Consider the following 24,206-nt stretch of genomic DNA (forward strand, 5'->3'; position numbering starts at 1 on the left):
ACAGCCTACAGATACAGCAAGTTTAGGATATAAATAAATGTAAAAAGCCAGACCCCCTAAGGTTTCTATGTTAATGCCAACAGAGTGAAGTAAAAAAAGAGAATTAAAATCACAGCAAGTTAAATTAAACTCTTGATATAATAGGCTCCTGATATCATATGGTTGTGTCAGAATGTAGATTCTAGAAAAATAAATTACTTGAAAATTTCAGTGACATACGTGGTAAAAATAGAACATCTAAATCTATGTTGATACGTACTGTGATCAAATAGTTATCAGATATGTATCAAGACTCTTCGGAGCTAGAGGCTTCTGAACTTGGGTTAGAGGACAGAAAAATACAGGGTTTTGTGCCTGGCTCCACACATCTCACAGTCCATTTTGAGATCAGGAGTATTGTATTGGTGAGATAAGTACATAAAAAAGAGGAAAGGGGCTTGAGTACATGAAGAACTGAGTACTAATCTTGAATAGGGGAACTCAGTTTTCTAAAAATTTCCCTGTTAAATTGAATCATAAATTATATTTCAATAGCAATAAACATGTCAGAAAGAATTTTATAAAAAAATTGACAAAATGACTTTAAAATTTATCTGGAAAATAGAGCCAAGAAGGTTTAGAGAAAAACAATGGGTGAGGCATGCCGTACTCAAATATTAGAAAAGCCTACAGTAGTTAGAGCAGTGTTGTTTTGGTATAAGAACTGAAAAACAGGTCAGTAGGACTGAATGGAAAGAGCCTATACATACATCAGAATTTGTAATGTCTTTATGCAGATAATAAATGTGAAATTAAATATTGGTGAGGAAAGGGAGTTCTTATAAAAGGTATATCAGGAAAAATTGATTAAATGATGTTTGGAAAAAATAAAATTAGACATGCGTCTCACATCATATAGTAGATGTATTTCATATGGAATAAGTAGCTCATTTTAATGATGAAACTATATAGTTAGAAGAGAATGTATGTCCCTATGATAAGGAATTTTTGTATGCATAAAAGACAGTGACAAAGCTACAAAGGAAAAGTCAACTTAATTTGCATATATAAAAGTTAAAGTAGTCTGACAAGAAAAAACAGTTTGACCATCTTTTGCATATTATAAAGGAAAGATAAATATCTTAATTGAAAAATGGCTTAAAACCATCAAGCAATGACCTGCAACTAAAAAATATTCACGGTTAAAAATTTGTGCAAAAATTTTGTAGGAATATATGAATTTTCATTAAGAATTAAAGTAGGAAAATTGAAATAATAGCATTTTTTTTCGAATGTACATTTAAAAAATGTATTCGAATCTGAGTTTGATGAGGGCTTAGAAAAGTTACTCTCCTTATATAGTACTTGTGGAAGTGAAATTGGTACAGTATTTTGGTAGGCTAATTTGGTTCTCCGTATCCTCAACATTAAATTTGCTAATGCCTTTCAGTTCAGGAATTCCACTGCTATGTATGTAGTCTAATTAGCAGATATATGAAAATAAATAAGATAATTACAAAACAAGATGATAATTGCTGAAGTAGGTGCAGTGCCTGCATAAAAAGTTGGGAAAGAAATTTGAATAAACAGAAAGCTGAATATTGATCTTAAATGAGAAAATTTAGTTTTAGAAAAAATAGTATTTTTGCTTAATATAGTAAAACACTAGAAGGAACTCAAATACTTAAAAGTAACAAGAAAATTTACTTATTATATAACTGATTTATTTTCAGTATATATTTATTTTTAACTTTTTTTTAATGTTTATTTATTTTTGAGAGAGAGACAGAGTCAGAGCACGAGTGGGGGAGGGGCAGAGAGAGAGGGAGACACAGAATCTGAAGCAGGCTCCAGGCTCTGAGCTGTCAGCATAGAGACCGATGAAGGGCTCGAACCCACGAGGTTTTGAGTCATGAGATCATGATCTGAGCCACCCAGGTGCCCCTGTTTTCAGTATTTAAAATAAATTATGGAAAAACAGCAAAATTTTACCACTCTCCATGAGTGATGGAATTTACTTGATCTAATAAAATTATGATCTTTAAGACTTTATAATAAGCAGATATACTGTTTATCATTAGATAATATATAAATGTTAAACATTTTAAAGAGGAATAATCAGATTTGTCTTGATGTAGTTAGTCTTAAATAGATCATCTAGAAAATCCATGAATATGGTAGTTCCTATATAACTAGGATATTGTCATAGGTTTATGAAATGACTGTGTATAAAATACTAGACATTGGTGAATCCACAAATGATTATCTGTATCATTTTGGAAATTATGGAATTATTTATTTTTAGCCCCTCATTTTGTAGGTGATAAATCTAAGTCCCTGTCAAAAAACTTACTTGTCCACAACCATGCAACTATATAATGGCAAAGTAATAATTAGAAACACAGCTATCTAGCTACTGTTTTGGTATATATATAACTCGTCATAATTCAGTGCTACATCATAAATGTAAGTAAGTTCAACAGGTAAATGAAACAACCAAATTAATCAGTTAATTAAAATGCATTTATTTTATTTTAAAATTATGTGGCAAAATTATTCCCCAAGGCAATAATTAAAGAACATATAAAAAGGAAATCATCATAACAAATGTGAAAATTGGTAAAATGCCCCTTGAAAGAAAAGTGACCAGCACATAACACTAAGTATCAAAAACACCCCAAAAAAATCTAATGTCTTACATGGAGAATAATAATTTCCTAAAATGGAATGATCACCTTGGTGACCAGCCAAGTCCTCAAACTTGGAAAGCTTAGAAATTAGTGTGGAATTAAATGCCTGATCTTCAGGCAAAGTATTCCAAAATTCGGAGTATTGGCAACGACATGATTTCACTGGATTGGCAGCAGGAAGCCTGCTAAAAAGACCGTGCGGCCGATAGGAGTGTTCCCATTCTTTAAAGCTGTGAGCCTTTTACAAAACTAGATTTTCTCCCCCGTGTGCTGGTGGAGCAGTTTTTGTTTTACAAACAACTCTAAAACTTTTTCCTGAAATGATAGCTGGGTTTGCATAATTCTGTGTGCTCCACACTTCATTTGTATTCCTCTGTTGTGATTTTGCTCACAGCCACTGTCTGTATTATTATTTATTTGGTATTTTTCTACCTTCTAAACCGTGATATCTATGAAATGACACTTTTTTTTAATGTTTATCTATTTTGAGAGAGAGATACAGGGCGAGCAGGGCAGGGGTAAAGAGAGAGAGGGAAACAGAGAATCCCAAACAGACTCCGTGCTGTCAACACAGAGACCAGTGTGGGGCTTGAACCCACAAACTGTGAGATCATGACCTGAGGTGAAATCAAGAGTCAGATGCTTAACCTACTGAGCCACCCAGGAGCCCATATGAAATTACATTTTTAAACACAGATTAAATAAAGGATAAGTATTAAAAAGTTTTGTGTCGGGGCGCCTGGGTGGCGCAGTCGGTTAAGCGTCCGACTTCAGCCAGGTCACGATCTCGCGGTCCGTGAGTTCGAGCCCCGCGTCGGGCTCTGGGCTGATGGCTCGGAGCCTGGAGCCTGTTTCCGATTCTGTGTCTCCCTCTCTCTCTGCCCCTCCCCCGTTCATGCTCTGTCTCTCTCTGTCCCAAAAATAAATAAACGTTGAAAAAAAAAATCTTTAAAAAAAAAAAAGTTTTGTGTCATGTGCATCTAAATATCAAACTTCGGAAAATACTCATAAATATATTTGTCACTTGACTATAAGTTCCATGAAGGTAAAAATGAAGAATATCTCATTAACCTTTATGTTTACTGTCATTATATTATCCTGTTGCTTAACCTAAGTTGGTATGAAAGAGAGTATTCGAGAATAAAAAAGAAACATTTGACAATTATTCAATTATTATAAAAGTTGAGTAAGGGGTGATCACTTTTGGTAAAGCTGGTCACAAAGTTGTTGGGTTTTTTTTTTTTTAATTTTTTTTTTTCAACGTTTATTTATTTTTGGGACAGAGAGAGACAGAGCATGAACGGGGGAGGGGCAGAGAGAGAGGGAGACACAGAATCGGAAACAGGCTCCAGGCTCCGAGCCATCAGCCCAGAGCCCGACGCGGGGCTCGAACTCACGGACCGCGAGATCGTGACCTGGCTGAAGTCGGACGCTTAACCGACTGCGCCACCCAGGCGCCCCAAAGTTGTTGGTTTTTTATTTTGTTTTGTTTTAGTTTTTAAAATAGGGAATTCAGAGATGGGAGAATTGGATGAAGGCAGTCAAAAGGTGCGGACTTTCAGTATGAGATACATAAATTCTGGGAATATGATGTACAATGTGATGACTACAGTTAATGCATCTGTATGGCATATTTGAAAGTTGCTAAGCAAGCAGATCCTAAAAGTTCTTATCACAGGGAAAAAAAAATAAAACATTGTTTTTCTTTATAAAATTTACGTATCTATGTCAGATGATGAATGTTAACTGAACTCGTTGTGGCCATCATTTCACATTATATGTAATCAAGTCATTATGCTGTACACCTTAAACTTACACAGGGTTATATGTTAATTATATCTCAGTAAAATGGAAATGTAAGGAAGCTATGAATCTTCACATAGCTATATACTGTTGAGCAAGGGCAGGAGAAACAAAAGGTAACTCTAGCAAGTACGGGTAGTATGTCCCATTACGTACTCTATTCTTTATCTGCAAGCCAGAGCTGTCCAGTAACTTGAAACATGAGAATCAGTGAGATCTGGGCTATTACATCATCAATAATCCGGCATTCTTTCCTTTAAGGAGTTAGCCTTTGCCTGCGTTATTTAGACCCAGGGCTTTTTAGGGAGGAAGAGTGACACTATTTGTTCTACATCTGAAACTGGTTTATATCTGCTTGAAGCCAGCCTGGAGACATCCAAATCCCTTTTGTCTGTGAGTGAATCGGAAATAAATCTGGGTGATGAACCTGACCACTACATCATCACAGCAAATCTTCTCATTCTTATGAAAGTGGCTCTATTTTATTTATTCTTTTTTTTTTTTTTTTTGCAAGATGAGAAGGAAACATAGTCATCATTGCTTCTTTCCTCCTGGGTGCTATAAACATTTTTTTCTATTATTGTAAGTTAAGAAGAATTACAGTACCAGAGAAGATGGCTTAACTTAACCCTCCCCTCTCCACCCTATTCCTGAACAAGTATTTTCATTTCCTTCCTCGTTGAATGTAAAATTTTCTTGTCTTGTAGCCATTTCCTTCATGGAATTTTTATGATTTTAATATTTTAATGAAGCTTAAAGGATTACATATATCTCATTCTCCCCCAAAACTGAATCCACTGATGGCACTTTTTTTGCGGTTATTTTATCCCCTCTCTAATTACTTTTTTATAGTATTTGGACAGAATGGTATGGTGAAAGAGCCAGAGAGAACTCTAATCTGAATCCTGAATCTGGGATTTGCTCAGTTTTAAACATTGAACAAGATGCTTAATCTCAGTGAGCCACAGTCTCTTCATTTGTACAATGAGACTGATGTTAATTACAATGTAGGCATAATGTACAAGTATAAAGATAATATATTTAAGACATTAGGAAGTATTTGATAAATAATAAACTTTATATGGTAGGCATTTCGATGCAGTAGAGAAAAGCATGAGCTTTACAGCCATTCGAACTTTAGAATAGGATTATTAACTGTACTTGTGCAAGTCACTGTCCATTCCTGAGCCTTCCTCCTCATCCATAAAATGAGTATTCTAATTCCTAGTATGAATTAGGCATGAGAAATGTGAAGTTCCTATGTTGTCAGTGCCAGGGGTATATCCAGTACTTGCCTGTATATTGTTTGTTGCCTACATCTTTACTGAGTCACTTTTTAAACACATTTAAATTCATCCATTATCATTTTCTTGCATTTTAGGTTTTACATCTTGATTTTATTACCATTTTTATAGGCTGTTTTTGTGTTAAGATTAACCATAGTACTGAAGTGCATCTTGTATGATACATATTCCCCTCTTAAGAGCTGAATAACATATGCAGCAGAAGCATTTTTAAAGGTCAACTATAGATTATTATTGTTCTTCCTTATTCCCTTAATTCGGTAGATAAGCCCCAGGCAAAGTGAAATGATCTTGATGGCCAATGTATCACAAAGCTAGAAAACAATTTTCCAGGAGTGAGAAAGAGTATAATTTTCACCTGAGCTGGAGAGTTGAAAAGTTTGTGATTATTCACTACCAGTAGGTCAAAGCGGTGTGCTTTGAGGTCAAGTTGTCCTGGGTTTGAAATGCAGCCTTACCACTTTCCTCATTTATGGTTTTGTGCATTTTATTTACTGCTCTGCTTCTCAGTGTTCTCATCTGTGAAATCTAGGTAAAGATATTCCTTAATAAAAAAAATGAGATGCATATATAAACAACTAATACAGAGATTGAAAATCTTCTGTTTCATCTTGCAAACCTAACCTAAACAGTTAGTTGGTAGCAGTTGAAGGAGGGTAATGTGTGAAGGCTCATCGTGGGGCTAAGGGAGAAAACATTCTACATGCCCAGCGATATGGAATAAGAGGAGTAAGTGTACATAAGTCAAACATGTGCCCTCTATGGCTTGCTACTCTAATTCATAATAAATATTCAATACAAATGGTTGCCAGTGTTATTATTGAGATACAGTGAAAGGTTGCATGACGTTTTTCTGAGTGGTAATGAGTAGTACCTAAGTAGGCTGGTCATTTGCATTTTCATATACTTGCCAAGATGCATTATTAGATTATATTTCTTGTAGCCCTTTTATATTTCTCCATCTCACAAGGTTTTCAAATTATTAAATTACTTGTGAGTTATTATTGAAGAAAATGGGCCAGCCACTAATTATTTAGCAAGTTAATATTTCATTGCAAAATAACTTTTAGTAGTAGATTTATGACTTGAAAAAATAGAACACTTTGTGCAATGATTTTCAGACAACTTAAATGCAATACAGATCTCCATCTCAAAATTGCTATGGAATTGAGGTTCTCTCACATTCTTTTTATTTTGAACATAAAACCCACTGTTTACTATTCTACAAATTAGCTGAATTTTTTATTTTAGTTACTTTTTAATTTTTTAAATTTTATTTATTTCGAGAGAGACAGCGCGAGTGGGGGAGGGGCAGAGAGAGAGGGAGAGAGACAGAATCCCGAGCAGGCTTGCGCTGGAGCCTGACGCAGGGCTCAAACTCACGATACTGCAAGACCATGACCTGAGACTATACCAAGAGTTGGACGTTTGACCGACTGAGCCACCCAGATGCCCCATTAGTTAATTTTTTTTTTATATATAAATGAAAAGTAGAAGTTATATTAAAGGCAATGATGGTTCAGTTTCTGAAAGCTGACCTATGAGGCCTTGAAGACCCAAAGAAGTTCAGGTTGTTTCCAAACAGAATCTGCAATTCTGGCCCATCTTTTTCTTCCAACTCTGAAGTTAGTGTATGTTTTCTACTGTCTTTGGAATCCACTTTAGATACAGATATTTGGATATAATTTGTCATTAATTGCTTTAAACTTATCAATATTTAGATATCGTCACATTCTTTCTGTTACATAAATCACATCTAGTATCATTTTAGTATGAAGAAATGGCTCACTTGCCCTAGAAAAACTTACTGTTTGCTTTCCTGGGAAACATTTGTTAGCTCAACATGACAAAAAGAAAAATAAATCTGTCTGACAATGTTTCGTGTTTATAGAGATATTATAACAATACAATATTATAGAAATGTGAAATTAAAAAAATTATGCCTAATCCTCCTGCTAATAACGGTGAGCATTTTGTTTATTTAATTTCAGTCTTTGGTCTTTGCTTCAGTATTTCTTGCATTCCCCCTGAGCATTCTATTTAATCTAACTAAATTCTTCTTATATGCAAACACATTTTAAGTTTTAGATTAAAAGAAAAAATTTTGCACTATCATTTTTATGACAGTATAGTTTAAGAACTATTCTGAGAACCAGAAACACATAGACGTGTGTGAGTGGTGTATACATTTTTGTTCATATTACGTATTTGTCACTCGTATTTTTTTACTAACCAGCTGAGCAAAGGGAACTCAAAAGGTGAGGAGACTTAATTCAATTCTTCAAACATATTTGTATTGACAACACTGGGCTAATATAAAGGGAATATGATTAAAGTAAAAGGAGGCTAGTTCTTCCTTTGAAGCAAAGAGGTATAGCCAGTGTGGAAGGAAAAGCCTCTGATTATGCCTTAAAATGGAAAAAGCTATCGTAGTTCTGATTAGTTAAGCTCCAATGGTCTGCCTGAAAAATAATTCCAGTTACCAGTCTATTACCTGGTCTTAGAAATTGAATAGCTTCTATATTTGAAGTGCTTATTAAAACTATAATACTTAAATATACAGATCAGCTTAAAATATAATATTCCCATCAGGTAAAAATTCTTCCATACTGTAAGCAAATAAAGGAGGGGGATGATAATAAGTAAGGAACTGATATACGTTTGGTTTTACTTCCAGTTTTTGGGGTTTTTGTTTTTTTGTTTTCATTCTCTTGCTTGGCTGTTAGTGAAATGCTCTTTGGCAGGTAAAATTTGCTTAACTTGAAAGTAATAACTGATGGCTGAAACTCTTCACTAGTTCTGTACATGGTACTGGGTGTGCTAAATAATTATCATATATTCACGGAATTTTGCAAGTGATACTCATAAATTTTATTTATTTATTAAAATATAAAATGCAAATAATTTGTGAAAAAAATCTAGCACCACTACTTAATCCAAAATATTTTTGACTCCTTCTACTGATCTTATTTTCTCAACAATGTTGTAAATCTTGGAAGGACCTTAAACTTCTTTGTCCAAGTCCTCATAATTCTCTCTACTTAGTAGTTATTCTATAAATGCTTGAATTTCTAAAGGAATAAATGAATGTGAATAAAACAGAACAATTGACTGTACATAAGAAAGAACAAACTTATCTTTAAGAAAAAGAAAAAGACAAAGGGTGTATGCTTATGGGTTCGAGGTTATTAGGTTAAAAAATCAAAGCTTTATTAGTTACTAAAGTTTTGAATTTAACCGTTTCACTTAATTTCTCCATATACAAGTTTTCATATATGTGAAATGGAAATTATGGTGACTTTGGGGGAATCCAATAAGATAATGGGTGAATGCACTTGCCACAGCATCTGAAGTTTCATAGAGTATAAATACGATGATGTGCTACTATTGCATTGTTGGAAAGCTGTGTCCTCAGGTTGATCTTTATGACTTTCTTCCCAGGTGAAGCATACATGCGATTAAGCAAACTCCCTGAAGCAGAGCATTGGTATATGGAATCATTGAGATCCAAGACTGACCACATCCCTGCTCATCTGACCTATGGGAAACTGCTGGCTCTAACAGTAAGTAACATCTTCCTTCCTCACCCTTTAGAAGCTGGTTTTCTCCATGCAGACTGAGGTAGAGTTTAAGGTATTGGTTCTTAGCTGATTGACTCATACTGTTAGGAGGTAGTGATGGTAACACTGAGTTAGAACTCTGTATAGAACCTATAGACAAATGTATTTGCTTGGCTGTAGAGTTTGCCATAGCTAAAATGTGGTATGTCGTGATCTTTGATGTAACTTAATGGAAAAATATAGATGGTGAATCCCATATATGGATTACATAATGGATTTCTCATAATAACAATATTTGTATGAAGATTATGTTCTACAAACCACTGTTAGCCCCCCATTGGCTACACTGTAGAACTCAGTCTGATTCTTTCCAAATAGCTAGCATTATGTAATGCTTTGCATGTGTGTGAATTAGTGTCACCTGGAATTTCTACTAATTGGAAATCATTCCAGAAGAGAAGTGGAGCCATTGTTTGGCCACCCACTATGTGACCAGCAGTCTCGGAGGCCACATTCTCATGAAAGTGGTGTTAGTTTGAAGCATAAGAAATTGCTGGAATTCTACCATTGTGATTTATAAAAATCATAATTTCATGTGTTTCAAAGTAATGTTGACGTCTTATTTTACACTGTAGAGGATTGTTCAAGGTAAGTAAATGTTCTGAGCTTATCCAGAATAAGAATAAGCAGTCGGACCAACCTTTGATCCCTATCCCAACCTATTGTCTGTGTTGTTGCAGTTATATCACCTAATCTCTCTTCAATATTAATAAAACTAAATGACTCCTAGAAAAGCATAGGACAGATGGTCAGGAAAGTAATTTCTAAGTGAATTCATAGAAAGGTAGCTTATAATTATTTAAAAGTTGGGCGCCTGGGTGGCGCAGTCGGTTAAGCGTCCGACTTCAGCCAGGTCACGATCTCGCGGTCCGGGAGTTCGAGCCCCGCGTCAGGCTCTGGGCTGATGGCTCAGAGCCTGGAGCCTGTTTCCGATTCTGTGTCTCCCTCTCTCTCTGCCCCTCCCCCATTCATGCTCTGTCTCTCTCTGTCCCAAAAATAAAATAAACGTTGAAAAAAATAAACAAATAAAAGTAATAACATTTTATTTTCTACAGAAGATGGTAGACTAAACACTTAAATGGTACAGGCAGACTAAGTACCAGAGAATACCCCACTAAAATATATCTAGGTGTCCTTAATAAAGCAGACAACTCTCAATGCGTAGCTGAGTTCAAAAAGTAGTGAGAGAATTTCCTAAGGGCGGGAAGTGAGGGGTAACCGAATGTCAGAACAGTAAAACCGTTGGCTGATCTGGTAGCTAATCTGGTATAGCTTACCAGTTGTGGCAACTGGAGGGAAAGGGCTTTTTGTTTGTTTTCATTCTTGCTGGAGTAAGAGACAAAGCTTTGGACCAGTGAATGGCCAGGGATTAGATACCTAAATGAAGCAGGAAAATTCATACCCTCTGTGAAAGGATAATCTGGAGTATATTTGCATACTGCTATAAGAAGGCAGCATGAAGGTTTGCCTATCTCAGCATGGGATTTGGATGGAGAAGGAATGAATTTTTACTACTGCCCTCCTTTTGTCTGGCTTTGAGTTTTGAATTTGCTTTACTTGCATGGTCATGAAATTCCTAGGCCAAGAAATTAAATTAAAACCAGGCCACTAGAAACTCTTGCTGAAGAAATTACTGAAGATGTCCTTCAAAAGAACACAATTAAATCTAGAAGGAGTTGCTGATTACGTTGCAAAAAGAATGTGAACAAAGAAATGTGATCATGTGGGTAAACAAAGAATAATAATCCTAAATATTATACTAAATATTTATAATACTGAATAAAATATTGAGAAGGAATAACCTCACAGGAACAATCAAAATGGGGAGGTGAAATTTAAGATGATTTTTGGAAGTCAGAAAGTGGAAAGAGGTATTACAACTGATTTGTCAGAACAGAATCCACCAGGGGCGGCTGGGTGTCTCAGTGAGTTAGGCATCCAACTTCAACTCAGGTCACGACCTCACCGTTTGTGAGTTTGAACCCTATGTCGGGCTCTGTGCTGACAGCCCAAGCCTGGAGCCTGTTTCAGATTCTGTGTCTCCCTGTCTCTCTGCCCTTCCCCTGCTCACACTCTGTCTCTCTCAAAAATAAATAAACATAAAAAAAATTGGAAGGAAAGAAAGGAAGAAAGAGAGAGAGAGAGACAGAAAGAAAGAGAACAGAGTCCAACATCTGAAGAGGCTTTGGGATGGGGTAACAATGAAAAGAAATCTTACATACTCAAAAAGAAACCCAGAGAGACTCAAGACTTGGAGGGGGCTGGCATAGAAGAGAGTGTTAAGGAGCCTTTATTAAATGGGGTAATCAGTTGTAAACTGTGTCTGAAACCATCAGGTCTCTCCCCCCAGTGCTCAATGCCAGCATCCAGGCAGTCACTTCCAAGGCAGGGAAAAGAAGGTTTATAGTGGAGCAGCTGAGTAAGACAGGTTCATGAAGCAGGAATAGCTTGCATAGTTGAAAGTGAAATGCAGAGAGGACTGAAAAGATTGACTCAGTATCTTCCATTGAAGTACGCAGATTGTTATTACCCCTCCCCAACCACATGCATAATACCAGCAACACAGAGTTATACTTATCCAGCACCGCAACGCATACACGTGTGCACATGCACACACACACACACACACACACACACACACACACACCTGTCCCACCCCTGAGAAATTGTAGAATTCTTACCTGGAGAAAGTGGCACACTGTAGGGAACAGAAATCCACATACCTACATTTGGAGGTCACCCATAAATGACTAGCTCCCAAACCAGATACACAAAAGTGAATCTTCTCGGTCTATGAAGCACACTGATGCCTAAGGAACTCCATTCAGCTTTTATTAAGTAACTTTTGAATAACAGTGGGCAACCAAAAACCATCACTCATATTTAGGAAACCTTGAATGTAAGCGATTGGAACTGAAGCAAATTATTAGGAGAAGGAAGATGGAGGAAACAGAAGAAAATTTTTTTAAAAAATTCTTAGAGATAGTAACATAGCATTTTATAAAAGCAAGATGCTATAAAAACATAAATAATGAAGAAAAAATAAAACAACAAGAGCTTTTAGAAATTAAAGATATGAGGACAAACAACTTTCATTTAAAGGATAGGAGACTACAGGCACCTGGCTAGCTCAGTCAGTAGAACATGGGAATTGATTTCGGGGTCATAAGTTCGAACCCCACATGGGCGTAGAGATTGCAAAAAGGAAGGAAGGAAGGAAGGAAGGAAGGAAGGAAGGAAGGAAGGAAGGAAGGAAGGAAGGAAAGGAGGGAGAAGAAAAGGAAGCAAAGAAGGAAGGAAGGAATGGAGAATAAAGATAAGGAAATCTTTTCATATACAAACAAAGATGAAGAAATAAAAAAACGTGGAAGAAGAAATTATGAAAGAAATAGTAAGGCCCAATGGAGAAAGGACAGAGAAAGGAAAAGGAGAACATATCTCAGAGTTGGAGAGTATAATTTGCTATTTCTGATGTTTACAGGATCATAACATGTCGAGTTTAATCATTTGGTAATTTTTTTTTAACCTTGTAAAAACCTTTTTATTTCCTATTCTTAAGGGTGGTAATTCACACAGTTCCTCATGAGAACAAATCATGTATACCTCTTGCCACAACTACTGTCTTTGAGATGTTCTTATGGAATTCAGATGGAAACATCTTTAATTAAATTGATAAAGGATTACCTTCAAAAAATACCTAAAAAGTTTAAGATGCCTGATTTTTTTAAAAAAGTCATTTAGTAAAGAGAAAAAAGATGAAAGCTCAAATGTACTTAATTCTGAATATACCTAGACCGTAACACTGCTTTGGATATAGAAACCATGTGTTCTTTTTTTCTTCTTCTTTTCAAGCATGAGTATATTTTAAGTTTCCTGTACCAAAAATATGATTTTACAGGCTGCTTTATTTTTTAGAAGGCATTTTTTTATAAAAACAAGATTTAGAAGTTTTAATTTACTGAAACATATGGAAGGGAAGGAAAGACTCGTGTATTACAATCCAAATTTTAATTCCCCCCCACCAACAAAATTTTTATAGTTTCCGACTAGCTGATTAGATGAAATACAAGCCTTATTATGGAAAGGCTTAAAATCACAGTGCCAAAAATCCCACAACCATCTTTAACAGCTTCTTTTTGAATTATGAGATTTGGCAAATTTCTTATCCCAATGGATGGTCTTTGTCTAATTTAGGGTTTTTGAGCCTGGTTATATGCCATTGACTTAACATGGGGTTTGCGAAGTGGAAAATGCCACACATTTTGACTTCTGAATGCTTTAAATATAAGATATTATAAAATGGAATTGGCTATTAGTCTCAAGAGAAGAGAAAAAAATAAGGTGGGTAGTGTTTTTACTGTTTGGTCAAAACTGACCACAAGCAAAATATGTAAAAATGGCACACAGCTAAATCAGACTTAGACCATACAGTGAGATTTTATATAAGATTTATATTTTTATAAGAGAAATCAGAAAAAAATTATTTACAGTGGTTTTATTACCACCAGTATGTTTTTTCATACAAACATTTAAGAATTTGTAGTATTTGTGGTATTTAGGAAAGTTCAAAGTGATTTTGAGTTTCCCAGAATGCTTTGACAAATTCCATAGATCAAATCCTTTTTTGTTCCCCTGGAAAATGTCCTTTGTCTCTGCCTCTCCACTTAAATATTACTTCTTATATGAAGTCTTTCCTGAGTCTTTCAAGCAGTTAATTTTTTCTTTCTTCGTATTTTCATAGCACTGGTTTCAGTATCTCTTATAGTAGCATCTCCCAGATTGAAGAGCAGACATAAATCTTGGTCTTTTGACCTTACACATGGAGGAGGAACTAAGTTTTCACTTACCTTCTTGATCTCTTCAGTAGGTGGCATTTCATATCTTGGTAACTATCCCTGTACATTTCAGGTTTTAAGTTATTTAAGGGCTGGGTGCATGACTTTTTTTTTTTTAATGTTTTTATTTAGTTTTGAGAGAGAGAGACAAAGTGAGTGGGAGAGGAGCAGAGAGAGAGAGGGAGATACAGAATGCTAAGCAAGCTCCAGGCTCTGAGCTGTCAGCACAGAGCCCGACGCAGGCTCAAACTCATGAGCCATGAGATCATGACCTGAGACAAAGTCGGATGCTCAATCCACTGAGCCACCCAGGCACCCCTGGGTGCATGACTTTTTAATATTTCTGCTTTCCTGCTCTGATCCTTGTTTCCTCATTAATCCCTTCATTTAGTCAGCAAATGTATCGAAACTTACTACTCCATGCTAGGCATCACTATGACTCCAATGATATGTACTGAATAAATGAATGAGCAATAGCATGATTATACGGTGGACACAATGTAATCTTTCAAGAGCCCAGAAGGGGAGGTGGGCACAAGAGGGGTGTATATCTCTTGAGTGCCTGTGATTGGCGTGTTATTTTGTGAAGCTTTATAATGATTATTATCCTCTTTTTATAAATGAGATAACTGAGCTTCAAAGAATTAAGCAACATCTTCAAGAAAAACTTCACTTAGTAGAATTGGGTACAACCTTAAGTTTTTCTGAATTAAACATCATTAATTTTCACTTTGTATTAAATAATTTTAAAAGTGGAAGTTTTAATTTAGCTTGTTATACCTGATTGGATATTCTAAAAGTCAGTCAGTACTTTATCTCTTCCACTTTTTATAACTTATTCTTAGACATCACCTTAAATACATTTTTATTACTAGGCATCATAAGTCATGAACTTAAGACTTCTGTTTTTGGCTATTGGCACTTTTAGGTCCTACGTGAAAACTAGAATACAAATTTTCCAGCATACCCTATGGAATAGTTCTGCCTTAGGGTCACTGGTACCCTCTGTGTTTAAATATAGTTGGGCCCGGGTGACATTCTCTTTAAAATATATGGAACTTTCATACCAGTGTCATGTCCAATTAAAATACTAAACATGAGCTCTCTTTAAAATTTTGATTTATTCCTTGTTTGAACTTTGTTACCTAGGGCTAATGCCATGAATTTAAAATTGGGCATGCATTAAGAGAGGAAAGGAAGGAATAACATTTCCATTATTTGGGTATTTCAGATGATTTTATAGTTGTTTCTAAAGCTGTGTGTTCTCTATTTGTGTGCACATCCTCACTTTAATGTTTCTTTGGTCTTCCTCTCTTTTTGTCCTGTTCAGTTTATTTAAGGCAAATATTTTGCGGTTTTTGTGAGCCAGTAAAATTAATATTGACTTAAATTGTAGTAAAAGTTCCTTGGCTGTTAGCTTATTTTCCAGGTTTGGGTAAGTAAGAGAGAAGGAAGGATATGGGAGACTGACAGTAATTCTTGATACAGAAAACCTTTATTTTGGCTACTGCATGGAAGCCCTGAGCCAGACTTCTGTGTCTAGCCAGAGTTAATTGGGCTACATAAAACTCCAGTTGTGAAAGTACTTGAGGTTCCATTGTAAAGTTCCAACCCCAGGCTAAGGTGGTGTCGATGTAGTCTGTGTGGAAGTACAGTGCTGTATGTTTCCCTGGGTCTTTTGTAATAATTATTGCTGTTTAGACCCTAGATTATTTTTTTTTCATTTGGTCCTCTTTGCAAAGTTCTTCCCATTTTGTATATTAACTAGCATTCGGGTGCTTCATTACGGTCACTGCACGGCCATGTTTAGACAGGAGGGAGAGGGGGACAAAAACTCCCTGTAACTCTGACCGAATAATTATTATGGGTATATTCAAGTTGCAAAATTTATCCTATGGAAAGAGAAGGCATGATATCACATGTACCATGCATCCGAGATATTGAATGAAATGTAGAAGAAAGTTTAATTCAGTACAGGGTTCGGCTAAGTATTTTATATGAAGTTACTTCACTGAAACGTGCTTTAGAATTCTGGAAATAATACAGGTATTGTATTATTTTTACTCTGAAGCATAATGAATCTGGTTGTTTTTTTAGAAACCACCCACTCACTTCAAGATACACATTTTGTTATCTACAATCAATCTTATAATTACTTATTGTGACTGACACAGGAATCCAGGGCATCTCCAGATATTCTAGGCTTTTATTTTGCTCTTGTATGTCAGTTAGTAGAAGTCATTGTTAGATTTTCATTGGCCACATTGTCTTAGGAATCTTAAAAATTAAAATGATCAAGTCCTCAGGCATTATAGGTCACATGAAATAAGTCCAGCTGCTTTATATTTACATATACATGCTGCTGTGTTTGAAAAAAAAAAAAACAGCTTTTTATTTAGGGGTAAGTAAGGTTATATTGCTTTTAAACCAACTTACATTTCGTTGTGATTTTGTTGATTTGGTTTCTGTGTTTTGTCTATAGTTATCATCTAGTGCAATTTCAATAACCCAGCAGGCATAGACCTCATAATCCCCCGGTACTCTGGTATGCCACATTATTGGAGTGATGGAGATGTGGAAGTGGTATTTCCCTTAAATATAGCTTGGCTTTCTTGAAGGAGTCTAAAAAAATCCTTTATAAAAACCTGCATTTAACACTCATTTTCTGAGGCTGAACTTCATTTCATGCTCTATAGTAAACATTGGGGATACAGCGACCAGCAGGGCACTTCCTTCACCTCAGGAAGGTCTCAGTGAGAATTCTTTCAATGAATTCTCAAGAAATTCATAATAATGCCACTGACAGATACTTTAGCTATGGGCTACCATGCTTATGGCTTTTGTCATGGCTTTTGTTTCAGAAGGGACAGTAAGGTAGGTACCTTAATCTTACTCGCTTACTCCTTCATTTTTATTATAGGAATGGGATTCCGCACAACTTGGTAGGTGTTATTCTTCCATTTTACAGTTCTTTAATTTTTTAAATGAGCCCCATTGATGTATTATACCACACGTATTCTACTTAATGACTATCAACTTGTTATTCTTTGACGCTCTCTTCCCTTATGTAATAAGGCATGAAAACATTTTAATGTGAGTTAAACCCTTTCTGTTTTATGTTTTACATTTTCATCACTTGATTTCTTTTTCTAATAGAAAATTTGAGTATCTTTCCTTGTTAAAAAACATATCTTGGTGTAAGCCTATATTTACCTTTAGGAAAGGTGGTCCACACAACATGTATTTTTCAAAAGCAAGTGTCTTTTCTCCTAAGTAGTTGAATCAATACTTTTATAAAAGGAGATTGCCTTTTTCTTTTCTCTATGGCATCTGGATATGGACGTATATATTCACACACATGCACACATATAAAGGAGGCCACATCTGTCCTCAAATGTGAAAGTTTTCATTTTTGCAGCCTCCTAAGTAGGTTCAAACCAGCCTCACTAGGAACATGTTCACAAATCTGTATCGTTTTTGTCATTTTCCCTTATATTTACCCATATTACACTCAAGGAATTTGTCCTGCAATTATTGATATTTATTGATACTCGTTATCATGCAATGAACTAGACATTTTGTATATGCTATTCTAATACTTCCTCATGCAATCCCATATCTAGATACCCACTATGTAGAATGAGGAAGCTGACATTCACAGAGGCTAAATCAAGATCGGTGTCCAAACTCTATTGGATTATACCACCCCTAGGTTTTTCTGAAGGCTGTTCTATTTAAATTGCTCTTGAGCCTTTGTTTATTATGATAAAACTTGCATATTACAGTGCCTCAAGTGCATAAATGTCTAACTTCCAAATGCACAAAAAATTATTCTTAAAACAAACCTCCACTCAGTTTTTAGGTTTTCTTGTAATGCTGCTCTGAAGTGAAAAGGTAATCTCTCTGTATATTGTTAAATTAAAAAAAAAGAGTTTTAACAGGGGTAATTGTGAAATGGATTTAGGTATCTATGTAAAGTAAAAGGGAAACAGTGGTAGTGAGGTTTAACATTTTAATTTGAATAGGGTATATATGATGTATGGGATGCCATACATGGTATATAGTTTCATGTTTTAGGTTGTGAACAAGGAAACACTGCATGGCCAACTGAAAGGGAGGACAGTGTGGGACACTTGGGTATAGTAGACTGCTGACCTTTACCTGGTAGAACATTGAGCTGGAGCCAGAACACCTGAGATTTACCTACCTAGGAATTTATTTCTTCTCTTAGTGGAAAGCATAATTCTTTCCAAAGGCTTAACATTGCAGGACTCTCATTTCTGAGGTATAATTGAGGCTCTTGGTCAAAAGTGACAAGGTACATTCTTGAGGGCTCACTGTAATTCATGTTCATTGTAATAATGATACCATAGGTGGAAGACCTCAACATGCAGGATTCGTGCATAAATAGGACCCTTTGGTAAGTTGGATATTAACCATGTGGCAGTGGATTTAAGATGGGCACGGACCGTGCATTATATGTATTATGATGTCAGGTAATGGAGAAATAGGTAGTGTAGTTGTCAGATATAATGGTCTGCCTGGAAAATTTATCCCTGGGAAATAGAACCTGAAGACATTATATAGTACATAGTTTGTTCTAGTTTATGTCTTGAGATGAAACAGCAATAGTTAGTGGGAAAGTTCCAGAAATCAGGATGGAGGTGCCACCAAGGTCAGCATTTTGGAAGTAAAAGTTTATTAATACTGGGGCTAGGACTACTCTAAAAATAGCCCTTTGTCTAAATTAATTTAAATCCATAATAAGTCGAACTACAGTTGATAATGTTATAATGTGATGAGGATGTGTATGGCCTCTCCAGAATACAGGTAGAACAAAATAACTTTGTTTTTATGCTCACTAAATTTCAGCTATTATTTTGAAAGAGGAAATTCACTTTATTCATTTGCAACTAGATATAAATTACTTTTAATTGTTTTTATTTCTGAAATAGAAATAGCAATTGATCATGGCAGTTTTTAAGGTCTTTTCCTGTAATACCTGTACTAAAAGCTTATACTTATATCCTCTAAAGAGTAGTCCATCAGAGGCAATAGTTACGATTTTGCTTGAGTTTTTTCTTTGCCTGGAATATTCTCATCCTCTTATTTAGCAGTTTGAATCATAACAAGTATTTTAAAAGATTTTTATCTTATGAATTTGCTGTTGTTACAAACTGTTCAGAGCATATAGGAAAAGAGAATGTTTTAACAAATACCTATGTATTTTCAAGTCAAATAAACCAAAGGCTAAAATTTTGTAGCTTTTACATAGATTTTTAAGAAATTAATTTTTAAGTAAACACTTTTAGAATAGTTTTAGATTACAGAATTATTCTGAGGTTAGTACAGAGAGTTCCAGTATGCGCTTGAACCAACTTTCTCTGTTAACATTGTGTATTAGTATCACACATTTATCACGATTAATGAGCCAGTATTCATATGTGATTATTAAATAAAGTTTATATTTTTTTCAGGTATGTTCACTTTTGTTTGCTGTTCTTTTGCTATTCCAAGATCCCACATTTCATTTCGTTGCCTTGTCTCCTTAGCTCCATCTGACCAAGTTTCTCAGTCTTAACTTGTTTTTGAGGAGTAATGGTCATACATTTTGTAGAATGTTCCTCAGTGGGTCTTTGGCAGACGTTTTGTTATTAGACTGGAGTTACTGGTTTTGAGGAGGAAGACCACAGAGATAAAGTGTCCTTCTCATCATATCAAGTCAAGGTTATTTATGTATTATCAGTAAGACTTATCACCGTTTATATTAACTTTGATAACCTGGCTTGAGGTATTTTTATCATATCGCTCCAGTGTCAAGATATTTCCCCCTTCTCTTTCAATATTGTAGTCTTTGAAAGGAAGTCACTGTGTGTGATCCGTATTTAAGGAGAGGGGAGCTATGCTCCCTGTCCTTGAGGACAGAATCTCTGCATAAATTATTTGGAATTCTTCTGCATGGGAGATTTGTCTCCTCTCCCCAATTATCCATTCAAAATTTTATGTATATTAGAGTGGACTCAGAAATATTTAGTTTATGCATTGGATTATAACACAATACTACTTTATTTATTTTGTTGCTCAGATTAGTTCTGTTGCCCAGCTTTGACCAATGGGAGCTCTTTCATAGGCTGATATATCCCCTTGACATACCTCCATCATTGTGTGGGTATGGGTGTGTGTGTCTCTTTACCTTTGGGAACTTTCTTATTTTCTGTCACTAAAACATGCTCCGGGTTCATCTTCTATATTTACTGTTGAAGTCTGAGAGTCAGAAATTTTTCCAAGGAGCCCTTGGAAGGAGCATTCTCTTTATTGGAGAATGGTTTAGAAACCATGAACTAGATTCTTAGGTGTACTTATTGCTTGCTACTGGGGTGCTGTTACATGTGGGCTCTCTCAGGGGTGGAACAAAGGTTTCTCTTTGTTGGAATAGGAAGTTACAAATAAAGAAGAGGAGACTAGAGTTATGATTAGAGGTGAAGGCGTAAGTATGGACTTGCATTTATATTAGTACAGATACAGTTATTATAGAATATGTATTATAGATATGTGTAACTTCACATTCCAACAAAGAGAAATCTGGCTTCCACCATGCACCATACATTTTCTTAATTGTTCACAGTCTGCTATTCATGTATAGTTGTTTTAGAATTGTTCACCTGTACTGCCATGGGAAAAAGCTTTAACACCTCGAAGACTGTTCTTATGTATAATTTCTTTCACCTTCTGTTTTATACACTTAAATAATTTCCAAACTTAACATAGATTAGCACTTTGGTTCCTCACCCTATTCAATGAGCTTATTTCATGTATTTTTCATATATTATGATTCTTCTGTCATATTCTGTATTCCATCCTGGTATCCCCTGACCTCCTAATTAGGCCCCTCTTTACGTGTAATAATTTTCCTTGTTCTGAGGTCTTCTTTGTCTGAAAGTAATACTCGAACTTTATTTGATTAGTGTTAGTATGTTTTTTCTTTATTTGTCCCTTTGCTTTACTTATCAGTCTTTATATTGAAAGTGGGTTTTTTATAGACAATGTATAGTTGGGCTCTTTTTATTATTATTATTATTATTATCATTATTATTATTATTTACTTTCAGTCTCTATTTTTTAATTGGTATATCTAGACCATTCACACTTTGAGTGATTATTGATATATTTGAATTAATGTTAGCCATGTTTGTTACAGTTTTTTATTTGTTGTCAGAGGCTTCTTTTTCTTCCCTCTCTACTTTTTTTCCACCGTATGTTTTTTGTTTGTTTTTGTGGTTTAAAAATCCCCATAACAGGGACTCCTGAGTGGCTCAGTTGGTTGAGTGTCCAACTTTGGCTCAGGTTATGATCTTATGGTTCGTGAGTTTGAGCCTTGCATCAGGCTTCCTGCTGTCAGCACAGAGCCTGCTTCAGATCCTCTGTCCCCCTCTCTCTGCCCCTCCTCTGCTCATGCACCCCCTCACACTAAATGAATAAATAAACAAACAAACAAGAAAACAAATCTTACAAAAAACACATAACATAAAATTACCATCATAAACATTAAACGTTAAAAAAAAAAAAAAAAAACACAAACATAATTGTCCCCAACGGTCAACCATTTTGTAGCATATGACAGGATTTCCTTCCTTTTTAAGGCTGGATACTGTTGCATTGTGTGTATATACCACGTTTTCTGTGGTTTCTATTCATCTTCCAGTAGTCACTCAGGTTACTTCCACCACATAGCTGCTGCGAGTAATGCTGCAATGAACATGGGTATGGACATAGCATTTCAAGATCCTGTTTCTGGCGCACCTAATTGGCTCTATTGGTTGAGTGTCCAGCTTCAGTTCAGGTCATGATCTCCTGGTTTCTGAGTTCAAGCCTCACATTGGGCTCACTGCTATCAGCACAGAGCCTGCTTTGGATCCTCTGTCCCCCTCTTTCTGCCCCTCTACTGCTTGCTCTCTTTCTCTCAAAAATAAACAAACATTAAAAAAAAGATCCTATTTTCAATGTTTTTGGATATAAAGCCACAAGTGAGATTGCTGGATCATGTGATAATTTTATTTTTGAGGAACCTCTGTAACTGTTTTCCATAGCAGCTGTACCATTTTGCATTCCCACTAAGAGTATACAAGGCTTCCAGCTTCTCTACATTCTCATTAACACTTGTTATTTTCTGTTTTGTTTTGTTTTGTTTCTATAGTGGCCAACCTAATAGGTGTGAAGTAACATCTTACTGAGGTTGTGATTGGCATTTCTGTAATGATTAGTGATGTTGTGCGTCTTTTTATATGCTTGTTGGATATTTGTTTACCTTCCTTAGAGCAATGTCTATCCAAGTCCTTTGCCCATTTTTAATCAGATTGTTTTTGGCTGTTGGTGTTGATGACTTAGAGGAGTTATTTATATATTCTTGATATTATCCCCTTATCAGATACATGGTTTGCAGATATTTTCTCCCATTTCATAGGATGCCTTTTCATTTTGTTAATTTTTTCTTTAGCCACACAGAAGTTGTTTAAATTTGATACGGTCCCGTTTGTCTATTTTTACTTTTGTTGCCTGTTCTTTTGGTGTCATATCCAAGAAATTATTGCCAAATCCACTGTCATAAAGCTTTTCTCTTAAGTTTTATTCTACAAATTTTATAGTTTCAAGTCTTATGTTTAGGTTTTTAATCCATTTTGAGTTAATTTTTGTATATGGTGGAAGGTAAGAATCTAAATTCTTTGTTTTGCACATGGATATCCAGTTCCCCCCACCCCCACCATTTGTTGAAGAGAATATCCTTTCTTCAATTGCATAGCTTTGGCCATATACATCAGGGTTTATTTCTGGGCTCTCATTTTTGTTCCACTGTCTATAGGCCTATCTTTATGCCCATGCCCACAGTTTTTATTATTGTAGCTTTTTAATATCTTTTAAAATCAGGAAGTCTGAGGTCTGTAGCTTTGTTTGTCTATGTCAAGATTGTTTTGCCTATTTGGGGATCTTTGAGATTTCAAATAAATTTTAGGAAGTTTTTTTTTTTCTCCCTGCACTCCCCCCCAAAAAAAAAATGCCATTTGGGTTTTGATCGGGGTTGCATTGAATCTGAAGATTGTGTTGGGTAGTATGGACATTTTAATAAGATCAACAGTATTAAGTGTTCTAAGCCATGGACACAAAATGGCTTTCCTTTATTTCTGTTTTCTTTAATTAATTTCACCAGTATTTTGTAGTGTTTAGTGTCCAAGGCTTTTCCTTCCTAGGTGAAGTTTATTCCTAAGTGTTCTTTTAGATGCTGTTGTAAATGGGATTGTGTTCTTAGTTTTATTTTGGGGTTATTTATCATTAGCATATAAAAAGACACCTGGGGCACCAGGGTCGCTCAGTCAGAGATCCAGCCTTACCTTGGGCTCTGTGCCGAGCATGGAGCCTGCTTAAGATTCTCCTGCTCCCTCTCCCTCTGACCTTCCCCTGCTTGTGCTCACACATGCTCTCTCTCTCTCTCAAAATAAAATGAAAAGGCAATAAAAAAATTAAAAAAATAAAAGACACCTGATTTTTGCATGTTAATTTTGTATCCTGCAACTTACCTGAATGTGTTAGTTCTCACAGTTTTTGTTGGAGTCTAGTGTTTCCTGCATATAAAATCATGTAATTTGCTAACACAGATAGTTTACCTTTTTCTTTCCATTTTGGATCCCTGTTTTTGTTTTTTGTTTTTGTTGTTGTTGCTTTGTTTTTAATTTTTCTTACCTAATTGTTCTGGCAAAGCCTTCAATTCAACTACTATGTTGAATAAAAATGGTCAGAGTGGGCATCCTTGTCTTTTCCCTGATCTTAAAGGAAAAGCTCTGTTTTTCACTGTTGAGGGTGATGTTAGCTATGAATGTTTCACATATGACCATTATCTTGATGTATTTTTTTCTTACTAGTTTTTTGAGTATTTTTATCATGAAAGGGTATTGAATTTTGTGAAATGCTTTTCCTATATCAATT

General features: G+C 35.4%; 1 protein-coding gene across 1 annotated transcript in view; it reads left to right on the forward strand.

Annotated features, from left to right (window-relative positions):
- Positions 1 to 24,206, forward strand: part of TMTC2 (transmembrane O-mannosyltransferase targeting cadherins 2) — a 403,012-nt gene that overhangs the window by 266,504 nt on the left and 112,302 nt on the right. The window contains exon 8 of the mRNA XM_030323323.1: positions 9,218 to 9,339. Within this exon, the coding sequence (XP_030179183.1) occupies positions 9,218 to 9,339 (122 nt within the window). The remainder of the gene's footprint in view (positions 1 to 9,217; positions 9,340 to 24,206) is intronic.

This window comes from Lynx canadensis, chromosome B4, assembly GCF_007474595.2.
Source record: "Lynx canadensis isolate LIC74 chromosome B4, mLynCan4.pri.v2, whole genome shotgun sequence".
NCBI lineage: Eukaryota > Metazoa > Chordata > Mammalia > Carnivora > Felidae > Lynx > Lynx canadensis.